Source organism: Mobula hypostoma, chromosome 3 (genome assembly GCF_963921235.1).
Source record: "Mobula hypostoma chromosome 3, sMobHyp1.1, whole genome shotgun sequence".
NCBI lineage: Eukaryota > Metazoa > Chordata > Chondrichthyes > Myliobatiformes > Myliobatidae > Mobula > Mobula hypostoma.
In genome coordinates this window covers 146,084,382-146,104,899 of record NC_086099.1, presented here as the reverse complement: position 1 = coordinate 146,104,899, position 20,518 = coordinate 146,084,382, and the positions used below count along the sequence as shown (strand labels likewise).

Sequence of the window (20,518 nt, the reverse complement as noted above, 5' to 3'; positions counted from 1 at the left end):
TTGGTCTCCAAATTTGAGGAAGGATATTCTTGCTGTTGAAGGAGTGCAGCGTAGGTTCACAAGGTTAATTCCAGGGATTGGGGGACTGTCATATGTTGAAAGATTGGAGCGACTGGGCTTGTATACTCTTGAATTTAGAAGGCTGAGAGGGGATCTTATTGAAACATATAAGATTATTAAGGGATTGGGCACGCTGGAGGCAGGAAGCATGTTCCCGCTGATGGGTGAGTCCAAAACCAGAGACCACAGTTTAAGAATAAGGAGTAGGCAATTTAGAACAGAGTTGAGGAAAATCTTTTTCACCCAGAGAGTGGTGGATGTATGGAATGCTCTGCCCCAGAAGGCTGTGGAGGCCAAGTCTCTGGATGCTTTCAAGAAAGAGATGGATAGGGCTCTTAAAGATAGTGGAATTAAAGGTTATGGGGATAAGGCAGGAACTGGATACTGATTGTGGATGATCAGCCATGATCTCAGTGAATGGCGGTGCTGGCTCGAAGGGCCAAATGGCCTACTCCTGCACCTTTTGTCTATTGTCTATAGCCTGCGATGGAGTTCTTTAAGTGTGTCACAAAGAGCTCGGCTAAGGTGGGTTTGTTTTCCTTGAAGTAAAGAAGGCTGAATAGGGTCCTCCAGCTTTAAGTTTCCTGCAAACGGTGATGTAATATTTGGTGCCCCCATAAATAAGTGAATAGTTGAGGGTCAGGTACTGACTTTTTGAGGTATACAACTTGTCATTACACAGCACTTAGAAAAGACCATAAGACCCAAGAGCAGAATTAGGCCATTTGGCCCATCAAGCCTTCTCCACCCTTCCATCATTGCTGATTTATTATCCCTTTCAACCCTATCATCCTGCCTTCTCTTAACCTTTGACTTCCTGATTAATCAAAACTCTATCAACCTCCTCCTTAAATATACCCAATGATTTGGCTGGCACAGCTATCTGTGGCAAAGAATAACACTGATTCACCACACTCTGGCTGAAGAAATTTTTCCTCATCTCTATTCTAAATAGACATCCCTCAATTCTGAGGCTGTTCCCCCTGGTTCTCAACTTTCCCACTGTAGTAAACATCCTCTCCACATCCACTTCTTTCCCACTTTTTAATAATTGATAGATTTCAATGAGATCCCTTCTCATTCTTCTAAACCCCAGAGAGTACAGGCCCAGAGCCATCAAACACTCTCGTGTCAACCCTTTAATTCCTGGAATCATTCTCATGGACCTCGTATGGACTCTCTCCAATCCCAGCACATCCTTTCTTAGTTAAAGGATTAAAAACTCCTCACAATAATCCAACTGCAGTCTGACCAATGCCTTATAAAGCCTCAGCATTATATACTTGCTTTTGTATTCTAGACCTCTCAAAATCATTGCTTACATTGCATTTACCTTCCTTACCACTGACACAACCTGAAAGATAGCCTTTAGGTAATCCTTCGTGAGGACTCCCAAGTCTCTCTGAATCTCTGATCTTTGAATTTTCTCCCCATTTACAAAATAGTCCACGACTTTATTCCTTTTGCCCAAGTGCATGAATGTGCACATCCCTATATTATATTCCTTCTGCCACTTCTTTGCCCATTTGCCTAGTCTAAGTCCTTCTGCAGATACCCTGCTTCCTAAACACTACCTGCCCTACCACCTATCTTCATATCATCTGCAAACTTGGCCCCAAAGCCAACAATTCCTTCATCCAAATCATTGACATACTATACAACATGAAAAGGAGAGGTCCAAACACAGACTCCTGCAGTACACCAGTAGTCACCGGCAGGAAACTATAAAAGGCCTCTTTTATTCCTACTCTTTGCTTCCTATCAGTCAATCAAACTTCTATCCATTTCAGTAATTTTCCCGTAATACCATAGGCACTTGTTTTGCTAAGCAGCCTCATGTGGCACCTTGTCAAAGGCCCTCTGAAAATCCAAAGAAACAATGTTCATTTACTCTATTGTCTATAATGTCCATTATTTCCCCATAGAATTCCAACAGATTTGTCAGGTAAAATTTCCCATTTACATAGCCTATTTTTGCCTATTTGATCATGTGCTTCCAAGTTCTCTGAAACCTCATCCTTCATAATAGACGCTAGCATCTTACCAACCAGGCTAACTGGCCTATGATTTCCTTTCTTTTGCCCTTCTCCATTCACTCTTTAAGACATTTGCAATTTTCCAGTGTTCAGGAGCCATTTCAGAATCTAGTGATCCTTGAAAATTCATTACTAATGCTTTGACAATCTCTTCACCTACCTCTTTCAGAACCCTGGGGTGTAGTCTGTCTGTTCTAGGTGACTTATCCCCATCTTCAGACTTTTCAGTTTTCCAAGCACCTTTTCTTTAGTAATAGTACTGACACTCACTTCTGCTCCCTGACACTCTTCCATTTCTGACATTCTCCTACTGTGTTCCTTGGTGAAGACTGACACAAAATACTTAAGTTCCTCCACAAATACCTTGTCTCCCATTACTACCTCTCCAGCATTATTATCCAGCGGTCCAAGATCTACTCTTGTCTCCCTTTTACTCCTTGTATATGTGAAAATACTCGTTTATATTGTAGGAATTTGAATAAAACATGCAAATCATTTTATGTACTTAACAAAAGCTGTAACCCCTTACTTCCATTACGACCAAGCCAAAACCAGTCTCCTTACACTGACATCATTTCGTCAGACACTGTCTCTTAAAGTGAACATAACAACTCGATGACTGTGTTTGTAAATTCTATAGGACACTTTCTATTATGAACAATATGTGTCATCAGTCAACTATTCCAGTTACTCCACACGAGCCCCCCAGAATTCAGAATTGTGGAGCTTGTATGAGCCATCTGGCTCGGGTGCTGTGTGCCTTGTTTTGAGTAAGAGCAGGTGCCCCTGACTCATCCAGGGCTGTGCCTCCACACCCATGGTCATGTCGTGATAGAGGGGTTATGGTAGTGGAACCATCCAGGTTCTGGTGGGCAGGTTTAAGGCGATCTACAGAAATACATTTGGATTTACCCTTCCTATCTACAATAAGTCTTTTTGCCCAGTTCCAAAATGTAGAACGGGTCATTGTCAGGAGGCTTAAGGGAGTGTTGATGTGCATCATGCGGGAGAACAATGAATGAGGCAGGTTGCAGGTCATCTGGAACCCAAGAGTGCTGCATGCCATGAAAGGAGGTAGGAGTAGGTGTAAAAGAATTCTTTACCCAGGAGCAACACACACACAAAATGCTGGAGGAACTCAGCAGGCCGGGCAGCATGTATAGGAAAGAGTAAATAGTCGATGTTTCAGGTCGAGACCCTTCATCAGGACTGGAAAGGAAGGAGAGAAGTCAGAATAAGAAGGTGGGGGAGGGGAGGAAGAAGTACAAGATGACAGGTAATGAGTGAAACCGGGGAAGGGGTGAAGTAAAGAGCTGGAAAGTTGATTGGTTAAGGAGATAAAGGGCTAGAGAAGGTGGAATCTGATAGAGAGGACAGACCATGGGTGAAAGGGATGGGGGAGGCACACCAGAGGGAGCTGAATGGACAGGTAACATGAGAAGGTGTGAGAGGGAAACAGGACTGTGTGAAGGTGAGGGGGGGCATCAGTTACCAGAGGTTGGAGAAATCTGTTTTCATACCATCAGGTTGAAAGCTATTCAGACAGAATACAAGGTATTACTGCTCTAACCTGAGTATGGTCTCATCCTGGTAGAGGAGGGGGCCATGAACTGCCATGTCAGAATGGAAGTGGGAGGTAGAATTGAAATGGGTAGCCACCAGGAAGTCCCACTTTTTGTGGTGGACTGAGCAAAGGTGCATAATGAAGTGGTCTCATGATCTATGTCACATCTCATTGATATACAGGAGGCTGTACTTGGTGCACCAAATGCAATAGATGACCCCAAAAGACTCGCAGGTGAAGTGTTGCCTCATGTGGAAAGACTGTTTGGGGCCCTGAATGGTTGTGAGGGAGGTAGAGTAGGGGCAAGTGTGGCACTTGTTCCCCTTGCAAGGATAAGTGCCAGGAGGGAGATCAGTAGGGAGGGATGAGTAGTCAAGGGAGTCTTTTAGGGAACGATCCCAACGGAAAATGGGGGATGTGCTTGGTGGTGGGATCCCGTTGAAGATGGCAGAAGTTAGAGAATTATTTACTGGATGTGGAAGCTTTGTGGGGTGGTAGGTGAGGACAAGAGGAACTCAATCCCTGGTGTGATAGTGGGATGATGGGGTGAGGCCTGATTTGTGTGAAATGGAAGAGGTGCAGGTGAGGTATGGTGGTGGAGGAAGGGAAGCCCCTTTCTTTGAAGAAGGAGGACATCTCTGGTCTTCTGGAGTGAAAAGCTTCATCCTGAGATGGTGGCACTAAGCACATCTTTCCCTCCCCCCCTCTCTGCATTCTGCAGGGATCGCTCCCTACGCAACTCCCTTGTCCATTTGTCCCCCCCATCCCTCCCCACTGATCTCCCTCCTGGCACTTATCCGTGTAAGCGGAACAAGTGCTACACATGCCTTTACACTTCCTCCCTTACCACCATTCAGGGCCCCAAACAGTCCTTCCAGGTGAGGCAACACTTCACCTGTGAGTCGGCTGGGGTGATATACTGCGTCCGGTGCTCCCGATGTGGCCTTTTATATATCGGCGAGACCCGATGCAGACTGGGAGACCGCTTTGCTGAACACCTACGCTCTGTCCACCAGAGAAAGCAGGATCTCCCAGTGGCCACACATTTTAATTCCACATCCCATTCCCATTCTGACATGTCTATCCACGGCCTCCTCTACTGTAAAGATGAAGCCACACTCAGGTTGGAGGAACAACACCTTATATTCCGTCTGGGTAGCCTCCAACCTGATGGCATGAACATCGACTTCTCTAACTTCCGCTAATGCCCCACCTCCCCCTCGAACCCCATCTGTTACTTATTTTTATATACACATTCTTTCTCTCACTCTCCTTTTTCTCCCTCTGTCCCTCTGAATATACCCCTTGCCCATCCTCTGGGTCCACCCCGCCCCCTTGACTTTCTTCCCGGACCTCCTGTCCCATGATCCTCTCGTATCCCTTTTGCCTATCACCTGTCCAGCTCTTGGCTCCATCCCTCCCCCTCCTGTCTTCTCCTATCATTTTGGATCTCCCCCTCCCCCTCCAACTTTCAAATCCCTTACTCACTCTTCCTTCAATTAGTCCTGACGAAGGGTCTCGGCCTGAAACGTCGACTGCACCTCTTCCTAGGGATGCTGCCTGGCCTGCTGTGTGTTGCTTGAATTTCCAGCATCTGCAGAATTCCTGTTGTCTGAGACAGTACAATATGGGTTTAATGCTGCTTAACACTGTGATGTGAGGTTCAGCAAGGTCACAGCCTCGGAAAATGCTTTGGGCTTGTCGGCTGACCACTCAAGCATGCGAGTAGGAGCACTGCTTTTAAGGGCACTATACAAGGGGAGCATGAGTTTAGCAGCTCATAGAATGAAATGGAGATAGAAATTCAACATGCCTAAAAACCCTTGCAATGCTTTGGTAGTGCAGAGTTGGCCATAATAGCGATGACTTTTGATGGCAGGGGTGACACACCTTCTGTAGAAATGCAGTGGCCGAGTAAGCCAATACTGTAGATAACACGAACTGGCATTTAGTGGTGCTAATAGTTAGCCCATGTTGGCTTAAACGCTTGAAAAGTGTTCAGTTTAGTTTTGAATGTGCTGATGCCAAGTACAGGTTTCCCCCGCTATCCGAAGGTAGAGTGTTCCTATGAAATGGTTCGTAAGCCAGAATGTTGTAAAGTGAAGAAGCAATTGCCACTTATTAATATGGGAAAAATTTGTGAGCGTTCGCAGACCCAAAAAAAACCTACCAACTCATGCCAAATAACACATAAAACTTAAAAAACAGTAACATATAGTAAAAGCAGGAATGATATGATAAATACACAGTCTATATAAAGTAGAAATACTTTTCTACAATCATTGCTGCAGTGTTCTCCGTAGCGAAAATCTCACGCAAGTGCTCTTGGCAGAAACACTCTCTCCAGTAACCTTTAAGCTATGAAGTTGCCAAATCATACCAAATAACACATTAAAATACACAGCCTGTATAAAGTAGAAATAATGTATGTACAGTGTAGTATCACTTATTGGGAAGACAGCGAGCACACTGATGTTGGTGTGTTAGGCTGAGTCGTCAGAGGTTGGGGTGGTGTAGTGGTCCCCAACCTCCAGGGCGCCGACCGATACTGATCCGCAAAGCATGCAGGGATGCAGCGGTAGCCAGGATGCACCCAGCACATCTTTAAGAAAAAAGCCGAAATAAACAAGCTAATTAATTAGGTGCTGCCCGGCATGTAAATGTCGGTCCAGATCAGGATATCACGAGCAATTGCCGATTGTGTCGCATTCGGGTTAGGGTTAGCCTCTGATCTGGGCCGACATTTACATGCCGGGTGGCGCCTAATTAATTAGCTTATTTATTTCGGCTTTTTTCTTAAAGATGTGTTGGGTGCGTCCCGGCTACCGCTGCATTCTCTGCAGCAATGTATCGGTCTGCGGCCCGGGGGTTGGGGTGGTGGGACACTGGGGTGTCATCTCATCGTCGCCTGTTTCCATCAAGGCAAGCAGATCATCTTCTTCTCTGTCTGCCTGCCTCGATGTCGAAGGTCGAGGTTTGTCGCCTGCTGTGGCTGATGTGGAAGGTTTGAAAAACTACTATGCTTGACTGCTTAGCTTCGCGTATTTTTCTATCATACAGTTCTTTGTAAGCACACAAACCATCTTGCAAATATGCCCTAAACCTATATACGCTTTCAAAATTAAAGACATACTTTATCATGGCAGCGAAAATCTCAAGCAGTTGCTTCAAGTTCAGCTCCTGGACGACTTCACTTTCAGTCCATTCGGTTTTGATTGTTATCCTTTCCTCTTCCAATTGCATCAGTTCTTCATCTATCAGTTCTTGGTCATGGGATGCCAAAACCTCTTCAACATCATCTTCGTCAACTTGCACAAGCCAAACTCACTTTGTCCTTACTTCATTCACCACGATCGAAACACTTAATTATGTCTAGTTTTACGCTAAGTGTAACACCCTTATGAGCTCTTTTAGGCTTTTCCGATTCCTTAGAACTTATCTTGCTAACAGCTGCTCACAGGCACGTGCTTAAGGAATGCCGGCTAGAATACAGTTCCGGGGGAGGAGCTTGGCTGCTCAGGGCGCACGCTGCTTTTTTCACGTGCTACCTTTTTTCGTAACAGTGAAAATACCTTCTGTTAGCGAAAACAGGTAACTAGTGTAGGTCTTTCGTAACAGCAAAGTTTCGTAAAGCGAACGTTCGAAAAGTGGGGGACACCTGTATGTGGTCCAGGTAAGCAAAAAAGAGAATCTAAGTCTTTTAACACAAAGTCCATTAGTCACTAGAAAATCTTCAGGCCAGATGGCATGTGCAGAAACTCAAATATGCCAAATGGGTTTATATCAGCAATTTTGGGAATGTCCTCAGAACACACAGGCAGTTGGTAGCCCTTGACAAAATCCAATTCAGAAAAATTTATCTTTCCGGCTGAATGTGCTGAAAAGTCTTGATTATATGGCATCAGGTAACAATGAGGGGTGGTGGCCTCATTAAGGCAGCAATAATCGCTGAATGGATGGAAACCACTATTGGGCTTGGGGACCATGTGGAGGGGTGGGGTCCAAGGCCTATTCAATCTGTGTACACCCTATCCTCATATGTGGGGGATACGTTACTTGAAGTCAACGCATAATGTGAAATCGCATAATGTGAATAGTTATTTAAATGGAGGAAATAGAGATGCGTTCCAGAGGGCTTCCAGTATAGCCCCCGGTAAGCCTCAGGCTCGCTCAGCTCACTTCCATCTAGGGGGAGCAGCCTTTCGCCCCGCCAAACTCTGTAATCGAGTTTGTGTAGATGCTGTGTGATGTACCCCACCACGCCAAATAACAAACAGTACACCATATGCGACTTACAGAATACAATTTATAGATCTTACTGGAACTATGTGATTAATAGAGATACAATATGAAAGGAAAGTAAAAGGCGCCAAAGTTATCAGAGTTCAACCACTTCGTGCACAACCGTTGGAGCTCAATGAACGGAGTTTTCTTTCCACCATGCAATCTCCTCTGACCCCCTCGACCCACCGCCTGGGACCAACCACGGTGGTCGACCAGAGCGCGTCTAGCATATCCTTCCTCTTTGGTTCTCTTCCCTAAAACCCTGGGCCTCGGACTCCCTCTCGGGTCCGTTCCGTAGCCCAGCTTACAGCATCGTGACTCCTCTATCTGTCAACATCCGCCTTCTGCCCCAAAGCCCGTGAAAACAATGGCTTACAGACACACAAGAAAGAATAACATTTATCACAATTGGTTAGCAAATGAATACAATTCTCATTATCAGTAATATAACCCAAGCGAGCTGCTAGAGAGAGAACCACTGTCTCAGCAGTTAACATCACAGAGAAGCCATTTTATTTTTGTCATAATAAAGAAGCCATTTTATTAGCCTTAGCAATAACATAAAAGAAGAAGCCCCTTACAATATATTTTATCTCTAATTTATTCACATTTTCATACCAATACGACACAAAAGCAGTACCACAAGACAGCATTAGTATTATAATTAATCAATTTAAGGTCATATTCAATGTAATAAATCATAGAAAGTTAACATCCTAGAGTGTACAGTACTCAGCAACAGTGGCAGGTGCGTTCAGTGTGGGAGATGAGTGGTTGTTGTGGTGTCGGGCAGCTTTATATGGATAAGGTGGATGGTTGTGTGTCGTCAGGATCATATCAAGCACAGCAAGGGGTGAAGGAAGACTCACAGACCTCTTAGAACTGCTGGCAGCAGAAAATGACACCGATTTGAAGAAAGTGGTGAGGATTGTTTGCTTGGCAGTATTTTGATTTTCAGCATAAGTTTGCTTGTAGGGAAAAAGGGTTGACAGCAGGGAATGACTGAAATGCTGACTCCGTTCTAAACTTGGGTCCATGTCTATCGCCATTTGTGCCAAGTGTTCCAACTTCCACCATTCCCTCACCGTTGGTAAACTCCCGGGATTTTCAAAATTGTTTGCTGCTTGCAACATCTGAGATGGCTCGCTGTTAAAAAAAAATGTAGGCCTTGAATGTGGATTGCACCCTGGTCGAGTGGTTGAATCAGCGATGTTGTGTTAGGCGGCAGGAAACACACTGTTATGTTAGGATGAATGCTGTTCAAATGTTTAGGATGGGCTGGCGCATTGTCAAGCAACAAAAGAACTTTAAAGGCAAGATTCTGTTCCCGGCAGTAGCGTCCTAGAGCTGTGTTACCTTCAGCTGATGCCACACTGTTTATAATTTCCAACTTTTTTTCAAGAGTTAAAGCGGTTCTCTGCCGCTCAGCTGATGGCCCAGGACATGACGTTGGATGCTTAGGATTCATAGTTAACTATTTCAAGCACAAAATCACTGCACCATAGGTAAACCAACAAAAGTTTAAGAGCGCAATATTGCGTATCCACACCTTACCAAAACCAATGCGAGAGTGGTGGGAGAGAGATTGTGAGGCGCGCACACCTGACTTGTGTTGGTGGGAAAGCGGTGCTTCTCATCCCAACAGTGAGACTGTGAGGTGTGTGCACATGACTTGTATTGGCGGGAAAGCAGTGCTGCTCGCATAACTGCGAGTTTTGGACGCATATAAGGAGACGTTGGTAGAAATAGCTTCCTTGCATAACTGTGAATCCGCGTTATCTGAAGACGCATATAACGAGGATAGGGTGTACAATGTCGTGCATTTCCACAATAGTAAACTTAGACTTTGCAGTAGCCTGCTTTTCTGAGTCCAGCCTACCTACACAGGTGTGGACCAGCGAGCAAGTTGTGCAAATGTGGTGCTCGACCCCATGCTTTGGATTGTTGTGGAAAAAGTGGGCTTGGTGATGTTTGGGAGATTGCCCAGCGGACGAGTGAATTCACATGTTGTGGTGCTTTCACGAGACAGAGTTGTCATGGGGCACTAACTGAAGGATACAAGATAATGATCCAAAGTCCTTTGTGTCCACAAGCCAACAGCTCTTAAGATCTGCACAGGCACACAGGAAATCTGGGCTGAGCGGAAGTCCAGCAACCTTAGCCATAGCAAAGTCCCATGTGTAGCATCATCCTCTGAAGCAGAATGTCATGCATCTTGTCCCGTAAGTCTGGATCCTGCTATTGCTCTGCCTTATAATCAATGGACGAAGCTGACAGCACACACGAGTGCCTGCGTCACATAGGAAGTGTCGCGCTGAGAGAGTGTCCAAATAAGCATTTGATGACTCGGGCAGCTGCAACCCACGGTGTTCACAGACGTCTGATGTCTGCTGTCGAAGCTGCATGGTGGTCAGCATTTCTTGGCATTTGTGGTGAAGCATGCATGATTAAAAACACAAATCTGGTGTTGTCTGGTTTGAAGTTGTAGGCATCAGTCTGCTGGAGGCTCTGCTGACAGGGCTTATTGTGACAGGGAAAGGAGGGGGAATGATGCAACTCTGCCTGGCCGAGTGTAGACTATTGGCCATTTTTAGCAAACTCCCTGTAGTCCTTCATGGATGTATTAGTGAGGGCTGTGTAAACTTGAACAGACATTTGTTGCATAAAGACATCTTTAAAAATAAAACAAAGTTGGTGATTGCCCAGGAGAGATAGTAGGTGGTCCATTGGTTCTGAAGGCTAGTATCACCCAGGCCTGGCAAGGAGAGCAACTGTTTGGTGTGCTCAGACTCAGGCAGTCCAAAAGTCTGTAATAAGTGAGTTTCAGAGTGACATATTTACCAAGTGCAGGTGGTCTTCTGGTAGATTCACCACTCTGGTTGTAGTGGAACTACTTAGTGAACTTAGTGAACTACATAGTAAACTTTGTATTGTCTGGGATTATTTCTCACACCATGAGCTGAGCTTCTGCCTGGGCGAGTCACATGGTAGCATGCTGCTCCCAAAACTGCGGCAGCTTCAAAGCAACTGCGTTGGTTAGCATGTCGTTGAATAACTCTGGAATTCGTTGTGATTAACAACGTAGGATTTTACGAGTAAAACATGAAAAAGTTGTTTTATGTGCTTAACAAAAGATGCAGCCCTTTACTTCCATTATGAATAAACAAATGCAGTTGCCTTACATTGGCATAATTACTTCAGGCACTGTCTCTTAAAGTGAACACAGCAACTCAGTGATGCTGTTTATGAATTATGTAGAACAGTTTCTATTATGAACAATATGTGTAATCTATCACCCATTATGTTATCCTACAGTAATATTATTGGCTATTTTACCTTCATATTTAATCTTGTCTGTCTTCATGACTTTTTTAGTTGTCTTCTATTGGTTTTTAAAAGCTTCCAAATCCTTTACGATCCCACTAATTTTTGCTATGTTATTTGCCCTTTTTATTGCTTTTATGCTGTCTTTGACTTGCCTTGTCAACCACAGTTGTGTCATCCTCTCTTTAGAATACTTAATCTTTGGGATGTATTTATCCTTTGTCTTCTGAATTTCCCACAGAAGCACCAGCCATTGCTGTTCTTTTGTCATCCCTGCTAGTGTCCCCTTCCAATCTACTTTGGTCAGCTTCTCTCTCATGCTTCTGTAATTCCCTTTACTCCACTGTAATACTGATGCATCTGCTTTTAGCTTCTCTTTCTCAAACTAGCAGTTATTTCTATCATATCATGATCACTGTCTCCTAAGGATTCCTTTGCCTTGAGCTTCTGAATCAAATCTGGATTATTACAATAGAAGCAATCCAGAATTGCCCTTCCCCCTAGGCTCAACCACAATCTGCTCTAAAACACCATCTTGAAGGCATTCTACAAATTCCCTCTGTTGGGATTCAGTACCAACCTGATTTTCCCAATCTACCTGCATATTGAAATTCGCCATGATTATCACATTGGCCTTTTTACATGCCTTTTCTGTCCCCCATTGTAATTTGTAGCCCACATCTGGCTATTGTTCAGAGGCCTGTATATCTCCTGTTGGTCTTTTTACCCTTGCAGTTTCTTAATTCTACCCACAAGGATTCTACATCTTCAGATCCTATGTCAACCTCTTACTAAGGATTTTATTCTTTTTTCACAAATAGAGCCATCCCATCCCCTCTGCCTCCCTGCTTGTCCTTTTGATGCAATGTCTATTCTTGGATGTTAAGCTTCCAACTATTATCTTCTTTCAGCCACAGTGCGGAGATGACCACAACATTGTACCTGCCAATCTCTAACTGCACTGCAAGATCATCTACCTTATTCCGAATACTGTGTGCCTTCAAATATGCACTGCCTATAAAAAGTATTTGCCCCTCTTAGAAGTTTTTATGTTTTTATTGTGTTACAACATTGAATCGCAGTGGATTTAATTTGGCTTTTTTTGACTGATCAACAGAAGAGACTGTTTCGTGTCAAAGTGAAAACAGATCTCTACAAAGTGAGCTAAATTAATTACAAACATAAAGTGCAAGATAATTGATTGCATAAGTATTCACCCCTTTCAAGGCAGCATTTAGTAGATGTACCTTTGGCAGCAACTACAGCCTTGTGTGGATAGGCCTCTATCAGCTTTGCACAACTGGGCACTGCAATTTTTCCCCATTCTTCTTTATAGAACTGCTCAGACACTGTCAGATTGCATGGGGATCGTGAGTAAACAGCCCTATTCAAGTTCAGCCACAAATTCTCAATTGGTTTGAAGTCTGGACTTTGACTTGGCTACTTCAAGCCATTAACTTTGTTGTTTTTAAGCCTTTCCTGTCTAGCTTTGGCTTTCTGCTTGGGGTCATTGTCTTGCTGGAAAACAAATGGTCTCCTAAGTCGCAGTTCTCTTGCAGACTGCATCCAGTTTTCCTCCAGGATTCCCCTGTATTTTGCTGCATTCATGTTGCCCTCTACATCCACAAGCCTTCCGGGGCCTGCTGCAGAGAAGCATCCCCACAGCATGAAGCTGCCACCACCATACCTCATGGTAGGGGTGGAGTGTTTTTGATGATGTGCGGTGTTTGGATTATGCCAAACATAGCATTTAGTCTGATGGTCAAGCAGCTCAGATTTGGTTTCATCAGACCATAGAACCTTCTTCCACTTGACTTAAGAGTATCTGACAAACTCCAGCCAAGATTTCATGTGATTGTTTTTCAACAGTGGCTTTCTCTTTGCCATTCTCCCATAAAGCTGAAACTGGTGAAGCACCTGTGCAGTCTCTCCCTTCTCAGCCACTGAAGCTTTTAACTCCTCCAGAACTGTCATAGGTCTCTTGGTGGCTTCCCTCGCTAGTTCTCTTCTTACATGGTCACTTAGTTCTTGAGGGCATCACTGAATCATGGGGTGAATATTTTTATAAGCACTGTAACATTTTCAGTCCTGCTTTCATCACCCTTTTTGATTTTGGCCCCATTACACTTTAACTCATCTCACTGACTGCTATTTTGCTCTATCATCTGCTTGTTCTTCCTCAGAGTTTCACTACGCACTACTTCTGGTTGTATACCAACTGCCCTATTTTCAACTCTATCACTCTGGTTCCCATCTCCCTGTCAAATTAGTTTGAGTCCAGTTAAAAGACCAGTTTGTTCTTTCTCTGTCTTTCTCAGTCTATCTCAGTATTTCACCCCTAAGCCCATGTGCTTTAGTTTTGCACATTGACTTCTTTCATGGGACCTTTATCAAAAGCTTCGTAAAAATTCGAATACACCACATTCACTGGTTCTCCATCCTCAAAATAAGGGCAGGAGAATGATTAGGCATGATTTCTCTTTCATTAACTGTGCTGATTTATTCTGTCTCAAGTGTTCTAGTAATGCATTTTTATAATCGATTTTAGCATTTTCCCCATTGATGATTATGGGTTTGTTTTCTGCTGCTTTTCTGTCTCTTCCTTTTTAAATAATGAGGTTATATTCCCCTCTTGCCCCTTCCCGACTACCTGTAGGAACTGCTTCAGCACCTGAACAATATTGCAAGTTGGGCAATGATGCATCCATTATTTCCGGGACGACTTCATTTCTTTGGGAAGTAGAATGTCAGACCCTAGGGATTTGTTAATCCAATTAATTCCCCAGTACTAGTACTTTATGAACATTGATTTCTTTCAGTTCCTTCCTGTCTCTAAGCTCTTCATTTGCTAACATGGCATAGACATTGGAATGTATTCTAACTGGTTGCATCACTGTTTGGTACGGAGGGGCCACTGCACAGGATTGGAAAAAGCTGTGGGAAGTTATAAACACATCCTTGATGGTGGGGAGGCTAGTGTCCATGATGGAGCTAGCAATCTTCGAAAGGTGTTGCTGCAAAAAGACAGCATCCTTCATTAAGAATCCAATCATGCCCTCTTCTCATTGCTGCCATGAGGGAGGAGTTACAGGAACTTGAACAGAGACACTCAACATTTCAGCGGAAGTTTCTTCCCCTCCACCATCAGATTTCTGAATGGGTAATGAACTCATGTATACTACCTCACTAATTTTCTTTTTTGATTCTGACAATGAGTATCGATGTAGTGGTTGAGGGGTCCATTTTCTGTGTTATATGAATTCTTGACATAGCTGGTAGTTAATTGTATTCTTTTTTTGGTGAAGGCAGAACTAAGGTATTTATTTAATCTACCCTGATGAACTCCATATGCCCCATCTTTGGAAAAATTTGTGGATCCTGCATAACGCTCATCAGTCAGTTTAAAAACCACAGAACTGCAGCAGAAGTTGTCATTCTCAACCGGGAGGGACTGCTGAGGAAGATATTACAATCCTAAAAGCAATATTATGCCAGTCCTTTGAATAACTGAAATCTTAAAGTTGGGAGATTTTCTTACCTTGAGATATGATTGGATACATGGAGCTAACTTTAAAATCTTCCAAGTAAGTTAAGCTGCATTAATCCTTTATCCCAATATGGATTATACAGTATATTTTACACACAATTTGGAACCACCTTTTAGCTCCCTGTTTGATCTAGAATTTTCTCTTTAGAGATGTTTTTTTTTAGAAATGTTACATAGTAAACTAATTATAGACTTGTGATGGTTGTCAGTGGATTAATAATGCAGCGGTCAGGACACATGATTTGAAGAAGTGAGTTCAAATCTGAACACAGCAGCTGTGAAGTCTAAATTACATTAACTAAACAAATCTAGAGTAAAAAGCTTATATTAGTCATAATGAACCTGCTAGATTATTGTTAAAATCTATCTATTTCACTGATATTATTAATGTTAGCTCATATCCAGAGCAACTTGCTGACTTTCAACTGTCCTTTGTTAAGCCCCTCAGCGCAAGGTGATCAGAGGTGGACAATACATAGAAAGTATAGTTGATGTACTATTCATATGGCCTGTGATAAAGTTTCACATAGTCGTTATCAGTATTGAAACCTGTTAAATAGCATAAATGCTGCATAAACATTGGCTAAATAACAAGAAACAAAGTAGTAGTGAAATTTTGTAGATGGCAGAAAGATATATCATGGAGTTCCTCTAGGATTGATTCTGGGGCTATTCTTTTAATGCAATGTAGTGATTTGGGTTCACAAGGTGTAATTTCTGAATTTGTAGATGACACTAAACATGAAGTTATAAGAACTGTGAGGAGGAGAGTAATAGACCTCAAGGAGATGTAGAAAAGTGCAAATATTATTTCTTTTTAAGAAATACAGGTGTTACATTTTAATCAGGCAAATGAGATTACATAATTTTAAAAGAGCTTCAGAAACAAATCTGGCAGAATCAGAGCCTAGTTTGTTGAAGGTGGCAGAGTTGTTGAGAAAGTGGTCACAAAAATGTATGGGGGGCTGGGCTTTATAAGTAGATGCAAGGAAGTCAGAACCTTTTGTAATTCATTGATTTGGCCACAACTAGAATGTTGTGGACAACACTAGGAAAGATTTGGAGAAGAGATTTTCTGGAATAATTTCAGGAATGAGGGATCATAATTATTTGGTTAGACTGGAGAAATTGTTCCTGTTGGGGCAAAAGAAGTTGCCAAAGAATCTGGTTATTTACAGTTGTGGAAGTGGGTAGATATATACAAAAGCCATCTTAGTTGGTTGAATGGTCAAGAGCCAGGAATATTGAATAAAACTGATCGGTCATAGAACCAAAAGTGAAATGAGCTTAAACTTTTTCTCTGCCATGAGTAGTTGGGGTCTGGAATTTGCAACTGGCATTGTAGTACAGGTCCACAATCCCTTATCTGAAATCCTTGGGGCCAGTTGCATTTCGGAATTCAGAATTTTTCGGATTTCAGAAAATTGATAATTAACCTGTCTCAGTGCGCGTGGACTTTAGGACCCGGGGGAGCTCTGGACCTACGCACATCCTCCCGTATACTTTGAATCATCTCTAGATTACTTAAAATACCTAATACAATGTAAATGCTATGTAAATAGTTGTTATACTGTATTGTTTAGGGAATAATGACAAGGAAAGTCTGTACATGCTCAAACAACGAGTGCTGGAGAGAGTACTTCGGGTTTTCCTGATCCGCGCTCTTTTACAAATACTATTACAGTTTACTTATAGAGTAATATACTGATAAATGAAATAATGGGATAATTATAGACCATAAATACACTAGTACATTTTATTTCCAACAAAAATATTCAACAAAACATAAAAATGTACAGCTTCAAACGAACCGAATCAAACACATGGTAAATGACTGATTGGAATAAATGTAGAGTGTAAATACTTAGTGGTAGTTCCGACACCATATTTATTCTTCAGTAAGATGCCGCACAGACACACCAGGATCCAACTTCTGCAATAACTCCACTTGCTGCGTTATTGATAATGATAGGTGCTTCCTTCTCTTTTTCTCACTGTTACCCATAGGGGTATCTGCAGCTCTTTTTGACATTTTCACAGTGAAATTAAACAAAGTCAGTAGTGAACACAAAATATCAGCGAACAGCAAATGCACGTGTAACCAGTACGAGCGCTGAGCTACAACTGATGTCTGGCGGCCTCTGCTAGTGCTGCCACGTCACACCTGAATGACGTCAACTGTTGGCACGCCAAACAAGCCATGTTCCAACAAGCTTCACACTCCACGAAGAAAACTTTGGTTTTCGGAGCTTTTCGTATTTCAGAATTTCGGATATCAGAATTTTGGATAAGGGATTATGGACCTGTATAAGGTGATTCATTTGTAGTGTTCAAATTGAGCTATATAAATGCCCAGAAGGAAATAATTTGTATGGCTATGGTCCAGAAGCAGAATTTAAACCTGAAACAATTCTTTCCCTTCCATAGATGCTGCTCAGCTTGCTAAGTTCCACTAGTGGCTTATTTTTGCTCCAGATTACAGCATCTGCAGCTCTTATGTTTCCAGTAAAGTGGGACTAACTGGATCTCTATGAAATAGAGGTGACATGGTCTTAATGGACCAAATATTCTTATTTTAGATATTCTTATTGTCATTTATTTTCATCAGTCTATAAATTTTGGACTTGCATATGAAATTCTCTTTTTGCCTTGTTAGTATTTTCTCATTTTTAAACAACTGACATATCAAAATAATGACTACTTTACACTAATTATGCTTCTCAAAGTCTTGCAACTTTTGAGCAAATATGCTATAGAAAAATAAGTGATTCTTGTTGTTTTGATCATTGCTTTTCTAAGTGAACTAACCACAAATTCAATCTATTATTTTAACAGGTTTTCCACACTTACTCTAATGAAGACTATGATAGGAGAAATGATGAAGTGGATCCAGTTGCAGCATCTGCTGAATATGAACTGGAAAAGCGTGTAGAAAGGTTGGATCTTTTCCCAGTAGAACTTGAGAAAGGTAGGAATAAGAACCACAATTAATTTTGAAATTTCTTGTTCTGTCCTGGAGTTTGAAAGGGAAATAATAAACTTGAATTACATATTTCTTTAGAAAAGATGAGAAACATAAAGGGAATTATCAATTGTCTACAGGACTAACTATTTACATAAAACATAAATGAACCAGTTTGTGAGGAGAGGGGTCTAACAAAAAACAACATGCTGAAAATTGTGATATAACGAGGGATAGCCAAAAGATGATGAGAACAGTGTTTTAGATAGGATATTGAAAGAAAAGGACAGTAGTGAAATGTGCATGACTATAAAATATATTGAATGATATAAACATACATATTTTGTAAGACCATAAGATATAGGAGCAGAAGTAGGCCATTTGGCCTATTGAGTCTGCTCTGCCATTCAGTCAGGGGCTGGTCCTATTCTTCTAGTCATCCTCATTCCCCTGCCTTCTCCCCATACCCTTTGATGCCCTGTCTATCTCTGCCTTAAATACACCCAATGACTTGGCCTGTACAGCCTCTTGTGGCAACAAATCCACAGATTCACCACCCTCTGACTAAAGTAATTTCTCTGCATCTCTGTTCTAAATGGATGTCCTTTAATCCTGAAGTCGTGTCCTCTTGTCCTAGACTCCCTTACCCTACCTAATTTTGCCATATCTAATCTGTTCAGGCCTTTTAACATTTGGAGTGTTCCTGTGAGATCCCCCCTCATTCTCCTGAACTCTAGGGAATACAGCCCAAGAGCTGCCAGATTTTCCTCGTATGGTAACCCTTTCATTCTGGAATCATTCTCGTGAATCTACTCTGAACCCCCTCCGATGTCAGTATATCTTTTCTAAAATAAGGAGCCCAAAGCTGCACACAGTACTCCAAGTGTGGTCTCACGAGGGCCTTATAGAGTTTCAACATCACATCCGTGCTCTTATATTCTATACCTCTAGAAACGAATGCCAACATTGCGTTCGCTTTCTGCACCACTGACTCAACCTGGAGGTTAACCTTTAGGGTATTGTGCACAAGCACTCCCAAGTCCCTTCGCATCTTTGCATTTTGAATTCTCTCCCTATCTAAATAATAGTCTGCTTGATTATTTCTTCCACCGACGTGCATGACCATACACTTTCTAACATTGTATTTCATTTGCCTCTTCTTTGCCCATTCCCCTAAACAATCTAAGTCTCTCTGCAGTCTCTCTGTTTCCTCAACACTATCCACTCCTGCACCAATCTTTATATCATTGGCAAATTTAGCCACAAATCCAATAATCCCATAGTCCACATCATTGACATACATCGTAAAAAGTAGCGGTCCCAGCATCAACCCCTGTGGAACTCCACTGGTAACTGACAGCCAGTCAGAATAGGATCACTTTATTCCCACTCCCTATTTTCTGCTGATCAGCCAATGCTCCACCCATGCTAGTAACTTCCCGGTAATTCCATGGGCTCTTATGTTGCTAAGCAGCCTCATGCGGCACCTTGTCAAAGGCCTTCTGAATATCCAAGTACACCACATCTACTGCATCTCCTTTGCCTACCCTGCTTGTAATTTCCTCAAAAAATTGCAGTAGGTTAGTCAGGCAGGATTTTCCTTTCAGGAAACCATACTGGCTTTGGCCTATATTATCATGTGCCTCCAGGTTCTCCGTAATCTCATCCTTAACAATTTCTATTCAAGATTGTGCAACCCTTTTTGTTAAATGCTGACTTGCCTGAAATAAATATTACAGCCAGATTCCTAGGTTCCATTAACTTCAGCTACTTTATCATTGATATAATAAGAAATTAGATGTCTGCTGATGATTGGACGTATTTAATGCCACTCAAAAGTCAGGAAATTTAGATCTTTGTGCCTTTTGAAAACAAGGATTAAGTTTGGCTGATTATTGTAAGTAATATTTGTACCACAACAGTGACAGGCAGTGACCATGTAAATGAGCCTAATCACATATATTTGACATTCAGGCTGACCAGCCGCATAAATATTATGGCAACAAGAGTAGGCCCGGGACTCACTATATTACAGTAAGGGACTTGCCTTTTATCACTCTAAAGGTGTTTCTACTGTGCAGTATGGGTATGGGATGTGGAATACTGTTCACTCTCCTAGATGACCACAATGCCAATATTGCTGAAGAAGTGCAACACTGGCACCTATGGTAAAGCAACTAATTTGATTGTGTCCTCATTCACCATCCTAAAAATTAATTCCTCCTTTCACTATTGCATTGCACAGCTACTTAAATTCACAATGATGAATTATTTTGAGAGATTAGTGATGAAACACATCAATTGTCTAAGAAGCAACTTGGATCTGCTCCAATTTGCCTACCGGTGCAACAGGTCCTCAGCAGATGCCATCTCTTTGATTCATCACTCAGCCCTGGAACATCTGGACAGCAAAATCCATGTATCAGGATGTTCTTTATCTTCTACAGCTTTAGCATTCAGTACCATCTTTCCCTCAAAACTAATCAATAAGCAGCAAGATTGTGGCCTCAATGCCTCCTCATTTGTAGACCCAGTCAGTTTGGATTGGCAACATTTCCTTCACAGTCTTCATTGGCACAGGTGGATCTCAAGGCTGTGTGCTTAGCCCCCTACTCTACTCACTTTATACTTATAACTGTGGCTAAACACAGTTCCAATACCATATTCAAGTTTCTTGGCAATGCCACTGTTGTAGGCCGAATCAAAAATGGTGATAAGTTGGCATTTAGGAGGGAGACTGA

At 42.3% G+C, this 20,518-nt stretch overlaps 1 protein-coding gene across 3 annotated transcripts in view; it reads left to right on the top strand.

Annotated features, from left to right (window-relative positions):
- Positions 1 to 20,518, top strand: part of ppp1r9a (protein phosphatase 1, regulatory subunit 9A) — a 262,073-nt gene that overhangs the window by 55,975 nt on the left and 185,580 nt on the right. For all 3 annotated transcript variants that reach the window (XM_063043820.1, XM_063043819.1, XM_063043818.1), the window contains exon 2: positions 17,651 to 17,783. In XM_063043820.1, coding sequence (XP_062899890.1) covers positions 17,651 to 17,783 — 133 coding nt within the window. The remainder of the gene's footprint in view (positions 1 to 17,650; positions 17,784 to 20,518) is intronic.